At 38.4% G+C, this 22,263-nt stretch overlaps 1 protein-coding gene across 2 annotated transcripts in view; it reads right to left on the bottom strand.

Annotated features, from left to right (window-relative positions):
- Window positions 1–21,708, bottom strand: part of QSER1 (glutamine and serine rich 1) — a 75,015-nt gene extending 53,307 nt beyond the window's left edge. For both annotated transcript variants that reach the window (XM_063095377.1, XM_063095378.1), the window contains exon 1: window positions 21,226–21,708. In XM_063095377.1, the coding sequence (XP_062951447.1) occupies window positions 21,226–21,416 (191 nt within the window). In that variant the 5' untranslated portion in view covers window positions 21,417–21,708. The remainder of the gene's footprint in view (window positions 1–21,225) is intronic.
- Between the last annotated feature and the right edge of the window lie 555 nt (window positions 21,709–22,263).

The raw sequence follows: 22,263 nt of genomic DNA, 5'->3' as shown, positions 1-22,263 counted from the left end.
TACTCTTTTGTGCTTGCCTACTTTCATTCAGCATGTTTTTGACATAAATCTATGTTGCATACATGAGTAGTTCATTCCTTTTCATTGAATTTTATGAATATATCACAAGATGTTTATCCATTCATCTACAGATGGACATTTGGGTTGCTTCCAGTTAGGAGCTACTATGAACAAACCTGCTATGAACATTTGTGTACAAATCTTTGGTGAAAATATATCTTCATGTCTCTAAGTTAAATCTTTGGGAGTGGAATTACCAAGTCATAAAGTATGTGCACATACCTTATTACATTATCAACATTCTAGTTACTTACATCCTTGTTAATCCTTGATCTTTTCAGTCTTCTTAACTTAAGCCATTCTAGGTGGGTACAATGGTATCTCATTGTGATCTAATTTGCATTTCCCTTATAACAAAAGAGGAAGAACATCTTTTGTATATGCCTGTAGGCTATTCTTTTAGCTTCTCTTGTGAAGTTTATTCAAATCTTTTGTCCTTTTAAAAAACCTGGGTTGTTTCCGTTCTTATCAAGTTGTAAGAGTTCTTTACATATTCTGGACTTTCTTTGTCAGCTATATGTACTGGGAATATTTTCTCCCAGTCTGGTGGCTGGCCTTTTCATTTCCTTTCATTTTCTAGTATTTTTAATAATGAAGGTTTAGTTTTTGACTTACCATTATCTTTTCTTTCACAGTTAGCACTTTCAATGTCCTAAGAAATCTTCGTTAACCCCAAACTCACTAATAATTCTCCTATGTTTTCTTCTGTAAGTTTTAAAGCTTTTGATTTTATATTTAGATCTATGAATAATTTTGAGATTTTTATTGGCGTGTAGTGTAAGGGTCAAAATTCATATTTCTGGGGCCGGCCCATGGCTCACTTGGGAGAGTGTGGTGCTGATATCACCAAGTCAAGGGTTAAGATCCCCTTACCGGTCATCTTTAAAAAAATAAATTAATTAAATTAAATTAAAAAATAGAATGCCATGCTAAATCTGAACAAAGCTTCTCTAAGAGTTAGAGGGATTATCTACATAATTTGTAAATACCAGAGGCTTTTTGTTTTGGGGTTTTTTTTTTTGGCGGGGGGTGTTCCTTCTAAATATATGCTAACTCCAATCATTTAACAGACAAGGAATAATCATACCTCCTAACTGGTCTCCTTGCCTCTGCTCTTTCCCCTTCTGCCCCCCCATCCTCAGCCTGAGTCATTCTCTTAAAAAGGAAAGTCAAATCATGAAGCTCCTCTGCGCAACCCTTTGCAATGACTTTCCATCTCACCCTGAGTAAAAGCCAAAGTTCTTATAATGATCCTCAATGCACTAAGAGATGTATTTGCTGCCCCCTTATACCACGGGTTTTATCTCCTATTTTTTATAACAGCCTCACAAGTCTCCTGGCTCATCCCTCAACTCACAAAGCTGATTCATGCCCTCATTTCCTCTTAGGTCTCTGCTCAAACTTCACCTCAATGAAGACTTCATGACCATCTCATATAAAATAACATCCTTACTAATAGATATGCAACATAACCAGCGCCATTTTAGACAAGCCCAAGTACAAAATGGCGCCATCCACCTCCTCCCCTCCTCTCCCCCAATCTCTTTTACAAGAAGTCTCATGGTTTCAGAGAAAATGAAAGTTTCCGCATTTCCACATGCGCAGAGAAAATGAAAGTTTCCGCGTTTCCACATGCGCAGAGAAAATGAAAGTTTCCGCGTTTCCACATGCGCAGAATTCTCCATTCCTATGACCTAACTCAATCCCCACCCCGGAATTACATCACCCAGCTCTTGGCGCCAACATACCAATATAAGCTCCCACCGCCCTACATTAGGGGCTGTCCCCCATTTTCAGGGCAGCCCCAGGCTGTCCTCCATTTTCAGGACAGCCCGAGAGATTTTTTTTCTTTAATAAAGCTCAAAGGGTACCCGGCATAACGGCTCACTTTCTTTCACTTACTCTATTCTCTCTCCACATTCCCCAAACATTTTTTTCCATAGCACTAATAAACACTCAACATATATTATTTACTAGTTTGCTTATTATTCACTAAAATGTAAACTCCATGAGGACAGTCTTTGTTTTACACTATCTCAACACCCAGGAGAGTATCTGGCATGTAGTAGGTACTAATATAATAAGTAATTAAAATCCTGTCCAGTTTCAGAAAAGAAATCATCTTCACGTTAGAGCTCAATCATTCCTCAAACATTTACTGGAATGCCTTCTCGACTTCCAGGCATCCTGCTAATGGCTGTGGACTCAAAAATGAAAGAAAAGCCTGCAGGTCAGCTCATGTTAATAAAAAACCTGAGACTTTTATTAATTTTAGTCATTGTATGAGGGTTGTCAATATAAGTCTGAGATCTACTTGAGCCATCATCCAATGGGTTTAATTATTGAAGCCCAAATTAAGAAAGTTCTACATCTTAAGTCACAAAGAGAGCAATACAGAGAAATGCTGTTGATAAATACCCTCTTAACAATTTTATAAAACGGGTTTTTGTTTTTGCAACATATGTAAGATCAATGGGATAAAGATTACATGTGATATAACATCTGCTTTGAATGAATTAAGAAAACCAATTAAAATCCCATACTTCCCTCAAAAAATTAAACATAGCTACCATATGGCCCAGCAATTCCACTCCTAGGTTTACACCCAAGAGAACTGAAACATATGTTCACACAAAAACTTGTAAATGAAGGCTCACAGCCGCATTGTTCATAATAATCAAAAAAGGTGGAAACAATCTAAATGTTCAGCAAATGATAAGTGTATAAACAAAATGGTCATACAATGGAATATCATTCACTGATAAAAGGAATGAAATGCTGATATACACTATAACATACCTGAACCTAGAAAACAGACTAAGTGAAAGAAGCCAAAGACAAAAGACCACCTACAATAAAACTCCACTTATAAGAAATGTCCTAAATAAGCAAATCCATGGAGACAAAAAGTAGATTATTGTGGTTGCCAGGAACAGGGTAAGGGGAGAATAGGAAAAGATAGCTAATGGGGATATGTTTCTTTATGGGGTGATGAAGATGTTGTAGAAGTAGATAGTGGTGATGGTTGTACAACCTTGCAAATATTCTAAAAATTATTAAATTGTGCACTTAAAAATGGTTAATTATATGGTATGTGAATTAAATCTCAATAAAAATTATAGTCATCCAAACTTTGTTATCATTGGTAATTTTTCATGAACAGTGCAACACTATCAAACAAAAAGGTGGTTTACAGATAAGTTTTGCTGGCATGCATATATACTGCATCTCCTATGGTTGGCCCATCGCCATATACCATATAATAATGATTTTTTAAAAACTGCATGTAATATCTTTATGGTTTTAAAACAAATCTGAGAAGGCATTAACCCTTGCAATAATTTGATGGTGACTGGTTTGCTGAGGTGGTTTATTTTTTAAGCAAAAGCCAGATTTTCTTTTTTTTAATCCTGGGCGGGAAAACATGCCTCAAAACATGGTCTTTGTTTTTAATTCCTATATTTGGACCAGTATAGGACCTCCTTTGAATAAATATATTTAAGATAGGATCTACTGCGGTCCAGCATAGTCCTTCCTCGTCCCCAATCCCTGGATGAGTAGTAAGGAAAGAGACAGAACTTTATATCCCCCTATATCCTCCAAACATTGCCTGAGTTAAGTAAGGCCTAGAGAAGATGAATGAGCCAAGGGATTTGTCTCAATCTTCATATTCCCAGCCCAGCATAAAACTTCAATCTTCCATTTCCCTCTCCAAACACTCAAGAGTGGGGTATGGACTCAATCATGAGGGTAAAGAGGGTCAGAATTTTGCAAGGGGAAGTATCATCTTCCTTCAATTGCTATCACTTAAATTCCAAAGAATTAACATTTAAAAAGTGACCTTTTCCTCAAAATAAAAAAAGATTGAGTTACCACTCTTCACCTTGTTAACTTTAAGTGTGAACATTCTTTCCCCAACTTTTCAACCAATTTTGCTATAACAAAGAAAATTAAGTTTTGAGGCAAAAAGTTAAAAAGAAAGCTGAGACAAAAATCTCATCTAAACTGGCAATTCAGGCAGTGAAGATGGTATACGATCTTAAGAAAAAATGTTTTAAAATATATTATTGAGAATATGCTATCTTATGATTTATATCCAGACATTTACAACATATTGTAAACCTACTTTTGGGTAGCCTACACTCATGTCTATAATGCTTAAGAAATAAAATGCATTCCAAGTTTAAAAATCAATTAGCAAAAACGTCCATGAAATATGTTAAATCCCAGGTAAGCAAGCCAGTACTTGCACAAAAATTACTTAAGCACTGAATGAATGATTTTGCCTTAAGTAGTTATATCACTTTCTTTGTGTTAAAGAATTTGGCCACTGAAAAGTAGTATATAATAAAAACAGAATTCACTTTAAGCTTTGAAAATATTGTTTTAGTTTTAGAAGTATCAACTTTTCATACTTCAGAAAGATAAGAACCCTGGATTTGAAGTCAGGAGCCCCAAATTCCGGTACAGATTCTGCAAATAAATGCTACAAGACTTTGAGCAAAGCACGTAATCTTGTAGAGTTCTAGTTTTCCCATTTATAAAGCCTAATGTTCTCTATAGTTCTAATATTCTGAGTTAAGGTAAATATTTTTACTTTATGACACAGTATTCTTCAGTATAAAATCAGTACAGAAATAAACATAATGATTGAGTCCACTGAACTGTGTGTGTGAAACTCAAGCATATGTTTCCCACTCATACCTAAATGCCAAATACTTTTAAAATCTTATATTTTATAATCTAATCATAGTTTGGGAATTAAAAATAAAATCACATAGCCTAAGAGTAATCAGCCATAAGAAAGAAATTACTTATTGTGAATTTGAATAAATAAACTAATGAACCTTGAAACAACTGTGTAACAGCTTTGTAAAACATAGCCTCTGCAAATAGGATGCAGGATTCAAATTTAGTTCTGTACAAATTCTGTGACTTAAGGATAACCACATAGTCCAAGTCTCAGTTTCCTCAACAGTAAAATGTGGGTAATAATAACACCTACTTTTATCAGATTGTTGTGAGAGTAAATGATAAAGCTTATGTATGTATTTAGCACAGTACTACCTTTTGCACATAATGAATACTCAATCAATGCCATTATTATTGCACCTAAAGGTGAGGTCTGCACTTATACACGGACATTTATTAACTGCCAGGTATTATGCAAGGGACTAGAAGATACAGAAATAAAAAGCATAAGTAAACAGATAAACATATCATTGTATGGGAAGGCTTCCTCTAGGAAATGACAACTGAGTACTGAAAGAAAAAGGAAAAATTATCTAAGAAAAGAAAAAAAAGAGCATTCCAAAAAGATAAAATAGCATATACAGAGACCTGGATATGTAAATAAGTTGGCACGTTCGTAGACCAGTAATTCTGCATGATTGTATTGGAGGATGGGAATATGAGGTAGACAGGAGCCAAACTATGGAATGCCAAAATATGTATCTCACATTTTAAGTTTAAGGGAATCAAGAGCCTCTAAAGAACTTTAATCAGAGTTAAATGATTAAATTTGTGCTTTAAGTAAAGCCTGGTTCTTAACGAGGTGTGCTCATCAGCCATCACCTGGTGGATTTTTTCAAACTATACATGCCCAGATCTCACTTCCAGAAATTATTAGTAGTTCTGAGATGGGACCCTGAAAGTTCACTTTGAAAAAAATGCAAGAAAACCACTATCTTAGAAAGATAATCTGATAAGCAGTGTGGAAAACAGAGCAAGCCTCACAGAAGGAAGGCCAAGATCCTACTACAGAAATCCAAGGAAGAAATTATAAAGACAAAACAGTGGCAATAGTTAGACATTTCAGAACTCTTAAAAAAAAATACATTTGAGAAGACTTGGCCAACAGTGATTTGTGGGGGGAAATGGAGGAATCATGAATGATAGTGAACTACCCACAAGGCTGAACAAATTCAGAAGGGTTCGATTTTGGATCCACTGAATTTGAGGTGTTCATAAGAGATATTGTGAAAAATAATCAGAAGATTATTTAATGGACATTCTTACTTAGAACTCAGAAGAGAAATCGGAGGTAGAAATAAAAACTTGGGAATCGTCACCAATTGGGTATTTTTTGAAGTCATGGAAATGGGTGAAAATGCCAAAGAGCAATGTTACATTAGAAGTGGGTGGAGGACAGAAGTTACAGGGACACTACTTATACCTATGACAAATGATATGTTATCTGTAGTTCAAAATTCCTTGTAACTCACGTCCCACCCTTCCCTCTTAAGATATCACAGAAGAAAGTGTATGAGTAAAACTATTATAGGAATCAGCTCTATCTTATTTAAAGAAAACAAGCAATCATTCATAACTTGTTACTTTCACAATCAATTACCTGAAATGCAAATTTAAGGGACAGATGAAGGAAGAGGAAACCATAAAGGAGAATGAGAAAGTTTAACTAAAAATTAGGGAAGAAAACCAGGAACGGTGTCTCCAAAAATCAAAGGAAGTGTAAGTTTCAAGAAAGGAGCACTAAATGCTGCAGTGAGATCAGACACAAAGGTAAACTGTTTGAGGAAACAGTAATCATAAATCAAACACAGCTAAAACACACGTATTATATATACATTATATATAAAATTACATTATAATATCTCCTCCCCCACCCCCTAGGGCTACAAAGTTCTGTGGACCAGGCTAGGACCAAAACAGAAAAAGCTAACTGAAAACAAGGAAGCACTTATAATAGCATGAAGGAGGCAGAGGAAGGTAGGAGGAGGCAGGGAACAGACAGAAGACACTATATGTAAATCATAATATATGGTCTACATCCAAATGCCCTTTTTGTCTTTTACTCTATCTTTCATCTTAAAATTTTTGTTTGAAAAATCTTATTATATTGGCAGTGTAGCTACAGAACATTTCTAATGTGCCCACTTCAGCATGCTCAACATTTTTTTTAAGGGAAAATTTCAACTCAGGTCCATATGTATTTATTGAATATACACTGTACACGCAAAAGGTATTAGTGTAAGGTATACAAATGACAAAGTTCCTGCAACAATGACCCATGTAATAGTGGGGGATTAAACGACATACAAGGGTCTAGCCTATAAACTAAAATAAACATATGGCAGAGCAGGGTAAATTCATTCCTTAAATCAACAAATACTACACGTTACGTGCCAGGCAATGAGCAAGGCACTGGGGATACGACAGTGAAAAAGACAGATAGGATGAGTGCCTTTGAAGAGCTCAGAGTTTAGTTGTGAGGTGGGGTGACAAAGTAAACAAACTAATAAAATAATTACAAACTCTACCAAATGAATGACAAAGTGAAAAGGGTACAAAGACAGACAATACTGGGGAAAGAGGACATAGGTGATCAGCAAAAGCCTCACTGAAGAAGGAATATTAAGCTAAACATGTCCCAGATTAGAGGAAGAGAACAGTCATGTGAAGGCCTGAGGTGGGAAAGAGATCAGAACACAAACATGCTGAAAGAAGACCAACACGCTTAGCTTAGCGTGAGTGGCAAGAAATCTATTTACCTGGAGAGGTAGTTGGCAAGGGTCAAACATGACAAGCCTGCGGGCACAATAAGGAGTCTGGATTTTATTCCAAGTGCAAATAAAAACACCCAAAGGATGTTTAAGAACGGGACTGACTAAATTACATTTTTAAAAGGTAGCTACAAAGAAGTAGCTACCTTTAAAAAGTTCCCAGATTAAAATGAAATCCTAAAATCAAATACACTTTTCAATGTGATGACCACACCCCTCCATATGCACATTACTCCCGAAAAGCTCCAAGTTCACTAAAAATTGCTTTACAAATAAATGTTAAAGGATTAGAGTTTAGTATACTTGACCACCAACTGCTGAGTAATCTCACATCAATATCTTTCAGTTTAAAAAAATCAGTGAAAATATCAAATCAATAAAACTGTTAATGATAAAAGACATTTCCCTTCCCTTGAACCCCACTTTGCAGAAAACCATGGTAAAAGAGACAGAAAAATTAGTCGAAATGATGAACTTTTCAGGAAATGAATGGGCTATAATAAAAAAGACAGACAAGTGTTGGCATAGATGAGGAGAAGCTGCAACCGTTATACGTTTTTGGTGGGAATGTAAAACGGTACAGCCACTTTAGAAAAAGAGTTTGGCAATTTCTCAAACCATTAAAACACAAAATTGCCATATGACCTAACAATTCCACTGCTAGGTATCTACCCAGGAAAAATAAAAACACATTTTCATACAAAGACTTACGTGCACATGTCCACAACAACATTATTCACAATAGCCAAAAAGTGAAAACAACCCAAATGTCAGGCCAGCACATGGCTCACTTGGGAGAATGCAGTGCTGATAACACCAAGTCCATGGGTTCGGATCCTATATAGGGATGGCCGGTTCGCTCACTGGCTGAGAGTGGTGCTGACAACACCAAGCCAACGGTTGAGATCCCCTTACCGGTCCATCTTTTAAAAAAAACAAAACAAAACAAAAACCCAAATGTCCATCAACTAGTGAATGGATAAACAAAAAGTGCTGTTTATACAATGAAACACTATTTGGCTATAAGTACTTATAAGTATTTATAAGTACTGACACATGCTACAACATGGATGAACCTTAAAAACATTATGCCAGATACAAACGAACACATATTTTATGATCCCATTCATATAAAATGCCCAGAAAAGGAAAACCTATAGAGACAGAAAATGGATTAAGGGTGAGAAAGGGGAGTGACTGTAAATGGGCATAAATTCCTTTTTGGAGTAAGATTAGGTTGCAGTGACACTGTAGTGAAGTAAATATACTAAAAATCATTGAATTGTACACTTACAACAGGAAAATTTTATGGTATATAAATTAAATCTCAATAAAATTGTTAATTAAAAAAAGAAAGTGATGGAGGAATCAAGAAGGCCTGGATTTGAATCCCACTGAATTCACTGCAATTTATACCTCTTTTGAGCCTTACTTTGCTCATTTACAAGACTGCCTCAGAGCATAGCTAATGTCTACAGATTGCATCACCAAGGTTTTGTTGGGCCATCAGAGATTGGCAGATCAGAAGGAGAGGGGTCTGAGTATTGGTCCATTTCTTCCATGTATCACAACCATGGTTCTGGCCATGTTGCATCTCTCCACAACTACAGCTCCTGCTGGGCTCCAATAATTATTGCCCCTTTATGGGCCTACTAGTGGCTTCCCGTTGCTGCCACTCTCTCAATGCCTCAATATTCCTTGTTGGTTCCCCTCATCCTGCCCCCAGCTATAAAAATGAGCCCTTCAATAAAGTGGCCTCAGATGAATCATATGAGTGAAATGATGCTTCCTACAGGGCCCCCAATTGACAACTGGTATAAAGGAGGGACAATTGGTACTTTGTACCAAAAAATTATTGTTAGAATATGATTTCTTGAAAGAAGCAAATTTGTTTTAACTGGTATATACATCATCAATAATCTTTAACAAAAAATCCTACTTTATTTTGTACAAATGATACACTTAAGTTGGTTAAACAGATTTTTCTGTTTTCACTAAGCAAGGTGAAACAAAGACAGTAGTATGGAATTTCCTGTCTAGTGGGGTGGTAGGGTATATCCAAAAACCAATCTATCAGTTCCAAACAGTATTCACAACAAAAAGAGACAGATTCTGGTATTTGTAACAGATGCCCAAGAAAAACACTGCCAAAGTCAAGGCAGCTAAGAGTTTCCGTCTGTTGTTTCACAGGAAAATAATGAAATGTGATCGTGATATGGCATACATATCCGTGCACATCCATGATAACAAGAGCCACCAAGATCTGGATTAGACACAGTTCCAAAATTCCACTTCATCTTTATTTTCTATTTGTCATCACCTGAATTACTAATCTTTCCTCTGAACAAAGGCAAAATTTTCAGGTCCTACTTTCCCCATCCCCAATATTTTTCTTTTCTTTTAAAAGAAATAATAATGCTTTTTCTTTTAAATAATTTTTTTTTAAGTAATGCTTTTCTTTTAAAAGAAATACATCTGTCAAAGCAAATTATTTTGTGGTTTAAATTGTTGCATTAAATACTTGTAATATCCAGACATGTTTATTTAAGGGAGAGACAAAAATGGCCATATAGATACTGGATGATTATCTCGTTTCAGTCTACAAAGAAATTATTAAAAATGAATATATATCTGGTTACTTCTCATAACACATAATTGAGTTCATATTTCCATGACTGAAATGTACAGGTGCTACAAAATGTTTTATTTCGACTTCTTCAATATATCTTTTTGTTTGTGGCCTAGTCTTTCCTTTACACCAAATTAAATTTTCTTCCTTATTTGAGCCTACCAGAGCCTATTTTTCACTACATCACAATTTTATTCATTATTATTAGCGTGATCTAAGATTTCTGGCATTAGGTAAAGAAAGTCTGCCTAAAAATATAAAAATAATAAAATTTACCAGAACAATTCACATGTGCGTAGCATAATAGATTTATAGACATTTATACATCCGTGGTTTATAAGAATTTAATAACATTTTGAGGTAGAAAAAAAGATTTTCAGGTGAATCAAAATCCAAAGTTATAATATTCATTTTAATATTCAATGTACTGTTCTTTCCCTACAAATTTTTAGAAAAATAATGTGAAATTTTCTAGGCACTCAAGAGGTTTGATACTTCTGTTTTCCTAAGGAAATTTCCAGAAATTTGTAAGCCCATTAGCCAGACCTATAATAAAACCACTAGTATTTTATACTATTGTAATTGTACTATACTACTTATACTATTTTTTTTTTACTTATACTATTTTAATTATAAGATATTGTCATAAGATTGACTTCAGATATGAAAGCCAGTAGAATATTTGTATATTGCCTTAAAATATCTTATATATTATGGTTATGTTAAAAAAATTTTTAAGTATCTTTCATACTATGATTGAAAGAGACACATATATGGCCTGAAATTTACTTTGAAATACATGCGGGGTAGGTAGAGAAGGTTGGTAGGGCTATACAAGGGTACTTCAAAAAGTCTCTGGAAAAATGGAATTAAAAGATAATATGAATCCTTCCACGAACTTTTCGAAGTACCCTCATATATGATACAAGACTGACCATGTACTGAAATTGCTGGAGCTGGGTAATGGGTACATTACACCTTTCTTTCTAGATTTGTTTGGTTTAAAATTTTCCATAATTAAAGTGTTGTGATTGTTTGTGGTGCAGAAAATCAACTTTTAGGTGGCTAATTCTTGTTCTGCATTACTGATTTACAACAAAGGTTAATGTAGAGGAAGAATTATAATGGGGTATAGATTTTGAAACAATAAACACTAAAAAATATTTCATAAAATATTATTTAAATGTCTTAATATATAAGCTTCTTTTTTCTTTTAAATTTTCTCTAACAAACATGTCTATTAAGCACAAACAACAGACATATTCACTCCAAAGTATATATGTTTTATATCTATGAGGATGACGTTAACATGATCTTAACAAGGTGCATAGTAGATCAAGGTCAATTAGCTGGTACATTAGATTAGACCATCCTTTAACAGCAATTTTGGAACCTTCAACTCCTATGCTATATTAAAACACAACTTAGTCTTAGAAGCAATTCTAATCATTCCTATGTTAAAGAGGAATCTGAGCCAAAAATTTGATGTTGTTAAAAAAATAATAATATAAAAATATTAACTGATAACAGAAGACTAACTGTAGGTTTTAGTTTTGGGGTTGTTGCCGCTCCCCTTCCTGCCCCTCACCAGTTCTAGTAACTCCCAACCTTCCGAATGGTTTGCACTTTTGTGTTGGCATCATTACACCAGGCCCTCTGTGGCTCTGGCCAAATCAAACTCTGACTTAGTAGTCTAATGTCTGTTTTAAGTGAAGATAGTACCAGCTGCTTTCAGTAATGTTCATATTGCAGCTTTGCTCTATATGAGAAATGTTTTAAAATGTTAAGCCATCTAATTTAGGCAGATCCAAGCAAAAGTATTTTAGCTTATCCACATTTTTGTGTTTGCTTCACTGGGCCAGACAAATCTGGTCTCATTATTTAAATAAGATCAGTGATCACACAGTAATGAGAATGATGGCATTAGGTCACACAAAAATTTGATTATTTTATGTTTAGTTACACCCCATAAATGGCTACAGGCCTAGCAACACAAGACAAGCTACATGGTCCAGATCCCTAAAAATCCTTTAACTTATGAAGGCCAAATTTAAACTCTGAATAAGTCGAAGCAGAATATATTCACATTAAATATATTCTTTATTAAAGGGCCAGCCCGCGGCTCACTTTGGGAGAGTGTGGTGCTGACAACACTGAGTCAAGGGTTAAGATCCCCTTACCGGTCATCTTTAAAAAAAATAAATTAAAAAAAATATATATATATATATATATATATTCTTTATTAAGTCAATATTTATTAAACACTTAATATATGCCAGGTAAGTGGGGAAAAAAACACATCTCAAGTCCTACTCTCAAGAAACATTCAAGCTAATGGACAGAGACTAACAATAAAGAAGAACAGAGAAATATTTAATATCGGGGATTGATAAGTGCCAAGAAACTATAAGCAGGGTATAAGGCTTGACAGTGATGGGGCGGGTACCATTCCACTGAGGGTGTTACAACGGAGAGGCCACTAAATGACATGAGGGAAAAAGCCATGCAGATTATCTGAGGAAAAAATGGCCCGGGAAGGAGAAACAGCCCAAAGACTTGGAGATAAGAGCATGCCTGTTATCATTCAAGGAACAGTGAAAAACTGGTGTGCTTCACTCAAAGATAAAAGAGAGGACAAGGAAGACTCTGTGGTCATGGTTCTCCAAAACAAAAAAAGAAAAAAATTAAAGGAAAATGAGTGGATATGCTGAAACCAGGCCCGTGTCCTCCCATCTACCTCTTCATATTACACAACATTCCCACACATAATCATATGCACTACTAGCACACTGATTAACAAATGCTTACTACCGATCAAGAGATGAGACTTGACTGCAGAAAGGCCTAGACTAAATCAGCCTGAGTGAAAATTAGAAAACTGTGTTAGTAGCAGCCCAGTAACAAAATTTCACCTAGCATGTAGCTAAAATTAAAAACAGCAGTAGCAGCAAGGGATAAACATTTAACAAGGAAATAAAGCTTTTGTAAGCAAGTTTAGCAAAGTAGCAGGCAATTCTTTTTTTTAACAAAAGTTGTAGTCTCATTTGAATTAGTGGCAAAAGAAATTTATTAAAGCAAACTATTTCTCCTCTCATTTCAAAAGATTACTACCTCCAAGTCCTTGTTCAAATATCATCATTTCAATGAGCCTGCCCAGTCCACCTTGTTTAAAATTTCAACACTCCCCCATTCACCTTCCATTCTTCCTTACTGCTTTTCTTTTTCTTGTATCACCTCGCAACATACCAGATAATGTACAATTATGTTTATTTTTTACCATCTCTCTCATCCAATACATGCCACTGTAAGTTCCACCAAGGCAGGGATCTTGGTTGTATTCACAAGCTCCCAGAACAGTATTTAAAACATGAGAGGTGCTCAATAAACATCTCTGAATTTCCCTTATCTGTGGCGACCATTCAATCTGGTATAAGCCCATGTCCCCAAGTCCTCTTGCCAGATTTGTTCTTGCCTCAGGACATTTGCACATGTTGTTTCTTTAGATCTCAGGGAAATGCTACTTCCTCAAGGAGGAAATGTTCTTGTTTGTTTGTTTGTCTGACTCCCCTGCCCGAGGATGTAAGCTCCACAAGAATAGAGATTTTTGTCGGTATTTATTGCCACTGAATCCCCAATGCCTAAAAGAATTGCATGGCATATGTGTTGACCCAAATTAACATTTCTATTTTTGTAATGTATACATATTTCGAAACAACATGTTGTACACTATTAATATATAATTTGAGGGACTGGTCTTTTAGCTCAGTTGGTTAGAGCACAGCCTTATAGCACCAAGGTCACGGGTTTGGATCTCCATATCGTCAGCCACCTCCCCCACACAAAAATAAGTAAATAAATTTTTAAAAACATTTCTACTTTTGTTCCCTGCATCTTTCTTCTCCCAGTCACACAACTCAAAATTTACCTTTTTCTTACTCTTTAACATGTACCCTGCCAATAATCTCAGGCAATTTGATCTTTAATGTCTCTCACATCCATCTCCTCCTTTCTATGGCAATATCTCTATCATGTTCTTGCCTGATCTGGTGAACTGATTCTCATTTGGTATCCTGTTTTCTATTCCACAATTCAAATCCATTTGGTACTTGACAGCCAAATTAATCTTATTAGAACACTCTTTGCTCATATTGCCATCCTTCTCAAAAACCTTTCAAAGCTCCCCATCCTTTATAGACTGTGGCCTGTCATCAAAAGCCCTCTAAAATCCAGTATTAGTACACTATGGTACCATGTTACTCTAGTGAGCTCCCCAATGAACCACACAACTTTGTATAGTTTCTCCCTCCCATGTTAGTGGTGTGGGGAAAGGGTGGTAATAAATGATATATGTAAATCAATAAAATGACTTCAGAGAGTAATAATGCTATGAAGATATGATAATAATGAGAAATTATTTTAGACAGGGCAGTCAGAGAAGGCCTTTTCTCAAGAAGTAACATCTGGGAAAAGACCTAGATGTCCAAAAGCAGCAAAGCAAACACCTGGAAAGAGAATTCCACGTAAAGGGAACAGCCAGTAAAAAGGTCCTAAGACACAAATAATCTTAGCATGTTTCAAGAACAGAAAAAAAGCCAGTGTGGCTGAAGGATGGTTGTGGGAGTGGAATGAGATAGTTGGAGAATTAACTGAGGCTCAGATCATGTAGGGCCTTGTAGGCCATGATAAAGATTTTGTATTTTACTCTGAGTAACACTAGAAAGTTTTAAGAGGGTAACAAAATTACCTGATTTATATCTTGAAAAGTTAACTCTGCTTGTTGCATACTTAATAAATTCTAGAAGGCCTAAAGTGGAAGCAAGGAAAGTGATAGGAGGCAATTGCAACAGTCCATGTGGCAAATTATAGATATGGAGATTGATCCAACAGGATTTGCTGAGGGACTGAATAAGGGAAAGAAAGAAATGAATCACATATGGCTCCAACCTTTTTGACCCAGGCAATGAAGTAAATGAGGACCAGGTTGGGGTTAGAGTAATAATCATGTTTTGGACATATTATGTTTGAAGTACCTATTCAATACCCAAATGGAGGTGTTAGATGATAGATATGAATCTAGAAATAGAAATTTGAAAGTCATCTCATTTATATGGCAACTTCGCCTAGGATGAGTGGAGAGAGAGAAGAAAAAAGGATGGAACTCCAAGCTCCCAGGCACTTCAATATTTAGAAGCCAAGCAGAGAGGTAGCAAGTGTATTACACTGTCACCCTTCCTTAAAGATCACAAGTTCTTTAAGAGGCATACAATATCGTTTTCATTGTTGCAGCACCCTGTAGATCTTAGCTGAATAACAGAAACTCAGAGATGCTCAGTACATTTTAATGAGTGAATGGATGCCTGCCATTTGATTTCTCAAGCTTTCACTGCAGAAATATAATACTTGAGAACAAAGGCAACAGTGCTTCACATATAGTAGGCACTCAAATACTTGTTTAATGAATAAAAGAAAAAATTTGGACTGTGTTTTGGTAGACATATGTTAGCATTCGTTGTTTCAGAGAACAGAGCAAGAAAAGGTAGAAAGTAAGCAGTGGCCTATATCCTCCCACTTCTAACCAATGATGACCACAAACCCCCTAAACCCCTTATCTTGGTCCCTACTACAGGTTAGAGGGGTAATGGCACTAGAAACTGCAAAAGGAAGAAAGGGGCTTCCAATTCTCACACTGAAGCAGAGTTCTGGTTTTCATGTCATAAATATCCATTAAGCACCCACTATATGCCAGGCACTAAGAAATACTAAAATCCTAAATTTCTAGTAACTAGTGCTTAATTTCTTTTTTTTTTTTTTTTCGTTTGTCTTTTTCGTGACCGGCACTCAGCCAGTGAGCGCACCGGCCAGTCCTATATAGGATCTGAACCCGCGGCGGGAGCGTCGCTGCACTCCCAGCGCCGCGCTCTCCCGAGTGCGCCACGGGCTCGGCCCACTAGTGCTTAATTTCTAATACTAGTACTAGAAATACAACAATTAGCAAAACAGGATCCCTCAAAGAACTTCTGTTCTAAAGTGGAAGATACCTATTACATAAACAGCAAATATATATATAATTATATTTCTAAGAATGATATGAAAGTAAAGTAAAATGTATTGTGAAAACATACCACTGCACAAAGCAACAGGAGGTGGGGATTGGAAGGCAAGAGGTTTCTAACATGAGATACCTTAAGAAGTCAGGTTAGGAGATGGGGATAGGGTAAAAGCTATCTAGGTGGAGGAACATGTACGAAAGGCCTTATGGTAGGAAGGATTTTAGGATGATCCAAGGAATTTAAAATGGGCCTGTATTTACCATACAGAGGACCATTACAGATTTTTAAAAACTTGACCCCAAGATGTAGGAGTAGTCAGGGAAAGGTTTTAAGCAAAAGATCAACATGATTAAACTGGTAGATCTGTGTTTTTAAAAACCACTCTGCATTCATTCTGAGGAGAATGAATTGAAGGGAGGAAAGAAAAGGTTCAAGATGACTAAGTAGGATGCCACTGTAGTTATCCAAAAGAAAAATAATGGTGGCTTGGATCAATGTGGAGCAATGGAAACAGAATTAAGTATATATTTAAGAGATATATTTATATATCTCTTTTTTTTTGTCTCAAATATATATTCAAGATATATTTAAGAGACAAAAAAGCAGTGGAGTTTGGTGACTGAGCTTGCACAACTCCCAGGCTTCTGGCCAGAGCAAAGAGGTGGAAAGAGGTGTGACCTACTGAGATGGGTCTCACTAAAAGAGCAGAGGTGGGATGGGTGGGGAAATCATAAGCTCATCATCCATTGCCTATTATATACTCAAGTATATAATAGGTCGAAAAGATAGCTAGAGATATGGTGCTCAGAAGAGGTTCGGGCTGAAGACACAAATACAGACATCTCCATCAAGATGATACTTAAAAACATAGGTTTGGATGTGAGTCCTCAGGAGAAAGCACGAAATGGCAAGAAATCATATCAATCCTAAGCCCTGAGGCAACAACATATGTAGAAATTGGACAGAAGAGGAGTAAAAACAAGTGAAGAAAAGCAGTTGGATAGAGAGATAGGAGGAAAACCGGGAAAGTGTAGTGCTATGGAAGTGAAAGGAAGTACAAGGTACTTCAAAAACTTCATGGAAAGAGTCATGTTATCTTTTAGTTCTTTTTCCCACAAACTTTTTGAAGTATCCTGGTATGTTTCTTTTTTTTTTTTTTTTTTAATTTTTTTTTTAATTTATTTTTTTTTCAAAGATGACCGGTAAGGGGATCTTAACCCTTGACTTGGTGTTGTCAGCACCACGCTCAGCCAGTGAGCAAACCGGCCATCCCTATATGGGATCCAAACCCGGGGCCTTGGTGTTATCAGCACCACACTCTCCCGAATGAGCCACAGGCCGGCCCATCCTGGTATGTTTCAATTAGGCAATGGTCAACAGTGATAAAGAACACTGAAATTAAAATTTTAACAATACTTAGGTTTTCAGGCCAGCTCACAAAAGCTCATTTAACCGTAATACAGATATATTACAGCATTAGACTATCTTACCATAAAGCAATGCCATACAGTGGTTAAACATGTTGGCTCCACACCCATAATGCCCAGATTTAAATCGCAGCTCCACTACTTACTAGCTATGCAGCTGTAGGTATATTACTTAATGTCTCTATGCCTGTTTCCTCATCCATAAAAGGAAGGTAAAAAGAGTACCTTCCTCAAAGGACTGTTGTAAGGATTAAATAAGTGAGTGTGTCTGTGTGTCTGTGTGTGTGACTTAAAATAGTAGCTAGCACAAATTAGTTGTTCATGAAGTAAATAACTATTACTTCCAGCATTGTTTCTATGGGAAAATACTTTCTGAACTTTAACAACAGAAGTTTGTTTGAAATATTTTTTTGCAGGGGTACCCATTACACATTCATACAATTATCAGAGAAAACTTATGTATTAGGAACTCTAAAAACTGATGGCAAAAAGACAGACTTTCGAACTAGAAAGGCAAAAAACAAATATAAATATATTTTAAAACAAAATATTTTGATTCAATCACTTTCTGGTACATATTCAAATACAAACACAACAGCTATAGCTACAAAATGATGAAAGAGACTGCCTCTGCCTGTTCTGCATAAGATATAAATATCAGGTAGAGAATAGGCAGTAGATCTGCAAGTTCCTAATAACCATCTTATTTCAAAAAGCATGCAAAGGTTTTTACAGCATCCAAAACTGTCTCCCCAAAAGTATTTCCAACTGCACCGTGATCAGCAAAAGACATATTCATTTGGTTCCTAAAACTGAGAAGAGCATAAATAAATGAAGGTTTATATGACCAGTTCATACTCCTGAACTTTACAAGTACCTAGCAAGTATTATTTTAGAAATATTCAGAAATTTCTCTATAAGCCTTATTTAAGGTAAAATACTGGAGTTTCCCATTCTTTATTTTTCAATTGTTAAAACAATAAAACTACCTAATATCTGATGGAGCTGTTGTATCTAAAAAAGTATTGTTCAAAACTCATGAAAAATCGTTTACCATGCACTTTCCTATCAATTGGCGAAAAGGTTGCATTTCAGAACCAACCAAAGACATAAAGTAGGAAGATGTTAGATCCCATGTCAGTAACAACTGAATGTCATTACCATCTGTCAGCTTCTGAAAAGGTTACAAGAAACAAGGTGACAGACAGGCTAATTCTTTATGAATAAGTATCCATATTACATCATCACAACTAGTACTCATTTGCACCTTCAGAAGAAACTGCCACAAAGGGGAACAAAAACATTCAACTGATGGATGAATTATGAAAGAGGTTTTTAAAATGTTATAAAAATATGAATAAGCTTCTGAAATGCAGAATATTTAAAGACTTACAGTGCATATTTCAGATTTAGTATTTTTGATATAACTAAAATCAAAGAGGATATATGCACAGTTTGAGGAATAAAATGAGGTACAATTAAGAAGCATGTGCAGCCCTGTACAGATGGCCTGCTCCTAACACAAGATGTTAACAAAGCAGGTTGATGGGGTAGGGGGGAAGCCTGCATTTTCTATGCTATAATTAAGCTACCCCACCCCAAAATATGTTTCTAAAAGTAATTTGGGGTGAGGAGTTAGCATTTCAAAATCAATAACTTCCAATAAACAGGAAAAAAAAGATCTCCTTTAGATTAGATTATATGTTCCAAGCAAATCTACTTACTGTTTTTAAATGTGTTTGGGAAGTCGTTCTGTGTTACTTTAATAAATAACATTTGGAAAACATAAGTAGACTTTAGTTTCTCGTTTCAGAAGTATTATGCTAGAAGAAATAACAGAAATAACTAGGAGGGCATTTCAGTTTCATTTATCTAATAAAAGTTTTCATTTTAAACATAAAGTCTGCACAAATACCTATCATTTGCTGTTCACTGAGGAGAAAGTAATGTGAATTTGTGAATTATCAGATTCAATGCAAAAGCTACTTGAAAAATGATAGTCAAATTACAACCGAAAATAATGGGAGAAGTGCCAAACATCTTTCATAAAGCTCCTTAAAATGGCTTACTTGAATATAATACAAAGTTTCGTCTATTTCTGAAAGGTTTCGGCATTTAATTATTCAGCTCTAAATTGGCATATCACATTATTATTTATCTAACTGCCAGCTATTTTAAACAAAGGGCCTAAAATTTTCTAAGAAAGCTTATGACCCTTTTTTTGAAGCAAATTTTTCTCATTCTTTCACAATCACCCCAAGATACAATCTAAAACAAAGACCAACTACTCTGCACAATTATTTTCCAAATCATGAACGTGAAACTTTCATTGAAAACCAAGAAGATAACCTAGAACACTATTAACATATAAAGTTAAAAAAAAAAAGTTCACTTCTGTCGTGAAAATAATGAAGAAATCTGATGAGATCATAAAGCCACGAAGCTTCCTGTTGGTAGCTGAGGATGAAGTCATTAGCAACCCAGGATTCCCTGGTCCTTGTAATCAGAAGCTGCACCTACCAGATTCGGTATTGTTTGGGAGAGGTGGCTTTAAAACACCCCGCTCACGAATCCTCCAAACCAGACCACGCCTTCCAGTTATCATTCAAATGGGACCGTTTCACAGTGTGGCACTACTACACATTTCCCGCGAGCTTAAACATCAAGCAGGAGTCAACATCTTAGATTCCCTTGGTCATGCTGGCGGAAAGATGAACTCTTGAACCCCGCACTACATAATGAACCCGGGCTTCAGAAGCCGAGACGGAGAAGCACGCTTCTGTTCTTCAACCTTTACGGCCTTCACTACCCCCCGCCGCCCCCCCCGCAATTTCTTCCCAACTCTCAGTCACCCCAAGGCACAGAAGGCAAAGAGAGATTCCTTACTTCCTGCTGTTGTTGAAAGGGGAGGAAACCCAAGAGCAACTTTGAACGCGTGGAAGAGAAATCGCTTAATCTTGGCCACCACTGCAAACATATGTCACCCAGCCCCAGGGCAGCGTTCGCGCCCCGCCAGCCCCCCATTCCCGGCCCCAGGGGTTCTGCTGTAGCTCAGCCCTCCCAGGTCTCCCAATGTTAGCGTCCCGACTCCGCGCCTCTTCCTCTCCCACCACCTCCTCCTCCCTCGCATCACCGAGGCCCCCAAGACCACACTGTCGGCCACTCAGGCTCCAATACAATGGAATGTCACTACCCCGAACTCCCCGGCGCTCCCCTTGGTCCCCCGGAGCCAGACCTGGCTCTCCATGATCCCGAATTAAGCCACGAGCCCAAACTTCACCATGTGAGAGCCCAGGACCCGGGAGGTGACTGAACCCCACGATTCCCGCCCAGCCCCAGGCGCGAATCCTGCACTGGGTGCCCCCACCTACCCTAGACCACTCCGTAGGAGTCATCAGCCGCCTCTCCCGAGGGGGGAGAGGCGAGCAGGGGGCTCCCCGCCCGACCCCCTGGGCAGCGCAGCAGCCGGGTGAAGGCCCGGAACGCATCCCCGGCCTTTCCTGGCCCACCGCGACCCCGCCGCCCACCCTCTCTACCTGGCTTTCAAGCTGGGGCTGCTGCCGCTACTGCAGCTGCTGCTGGCGGCGGCGGCGGCCGCGGCTCCGGGTTCGTAGGCCCAGGCGGGGGCGGGGGGCTGCGCGGCTGCGCTGGCGGCGGCGGGGGCGGCGGGGGGCGCGGGGGGCGGCGGCGGGTCGGCGAAGCCCGAGGTCGCGTAGTTCCTGTCCATCGCGGGGGTTGCGTAGGGAGGGCGGGCAGCAGTGGGGGCTCCTCCAGGGCCCTGTGTGAGGGGAGCGGACAGGGAGGGAGGGGCGGGGGGACGAGGAGGAGGAGGAGGCGGCGGCGACGAGGGAGCTGCCCCCTCACATGGCCCCGGCGGGCGGGCAGGCGGAGGGCGCGCTGACGAGTCTGTGCCGCGTCAACCGGCAGCGCGGCGGGCGGCGAGGCTGCAGCTGGGCGTCAGGGAAGCGGCGGCACCCGTAACTGGGACTCGCGACGGCGGCGGCGGCGGCGGCCGCTTCGCCCCATGTTGGTGGATTTCCCAGGATGCACCTCCCGCCCCCCTCCGCCCCGCGGCCTCGCCCCGCCTCCCCTCGGCGCCCCGCGCTCGCGGCCGGGCGGGCGGACGGACGGGGAGGCCTTAGCCGCTGCCCGCAGCCTCACGAGGGGCAGCCGAGGTGGAGGAGGCTTGAGGCCTATACGGCCCAGCCGGCTCTGAGAACCCGGACCGCTGACTTCCCGCCCTCTGCAGCTTCGAGGGGAGCTGTCCACGCTCGCCGCGCCCCGCGTGGGAAGGGGCTGCGCCTGCGGATCGCCCCGCGCGGGGGGGGAATTGAGCGGAAACCCAGCGTAGGGTCCTGCAAAGGGGGAAGCTTGTCAACGCTTTGCCTGGAGTTCGTTATTTGACCCATCGGATTATTTAGAGGGACTCAAATATTCAGTGCCCAGATCATGATTTCTCTCTGCGCCAAGGCAGAAACAGCTGAGCGGGCTGTTTTACAGTTCCGTTTACTCCCTTCCTGCCCACAGCTTGCTGGGCTACAGGACCCTTTTCCTGCTGTTAGGGGAGATTTATA

The sequence above is a fragment of the Cynocephalus volans genome, chromosome 4 (genome assembly GCF_027409185.1).
Source record: "Cynocephalus volans isolate mCynVol1 chromosome 4, mCynVol1.pri, whole genome shotgun sequence".
Classification (NCBI taxonomy): domain Eukaryota; kingdom Metazoa; phylum Chordata; class Mammalia; order Dermoptera; family Cynocephalidae; genus Cynocephalus; species Cynocephalus volans.
Note: the sequence above shows the minus strand (reverse complement) of the source record. Positions and strands in the feature narration are given on the sequence as shown.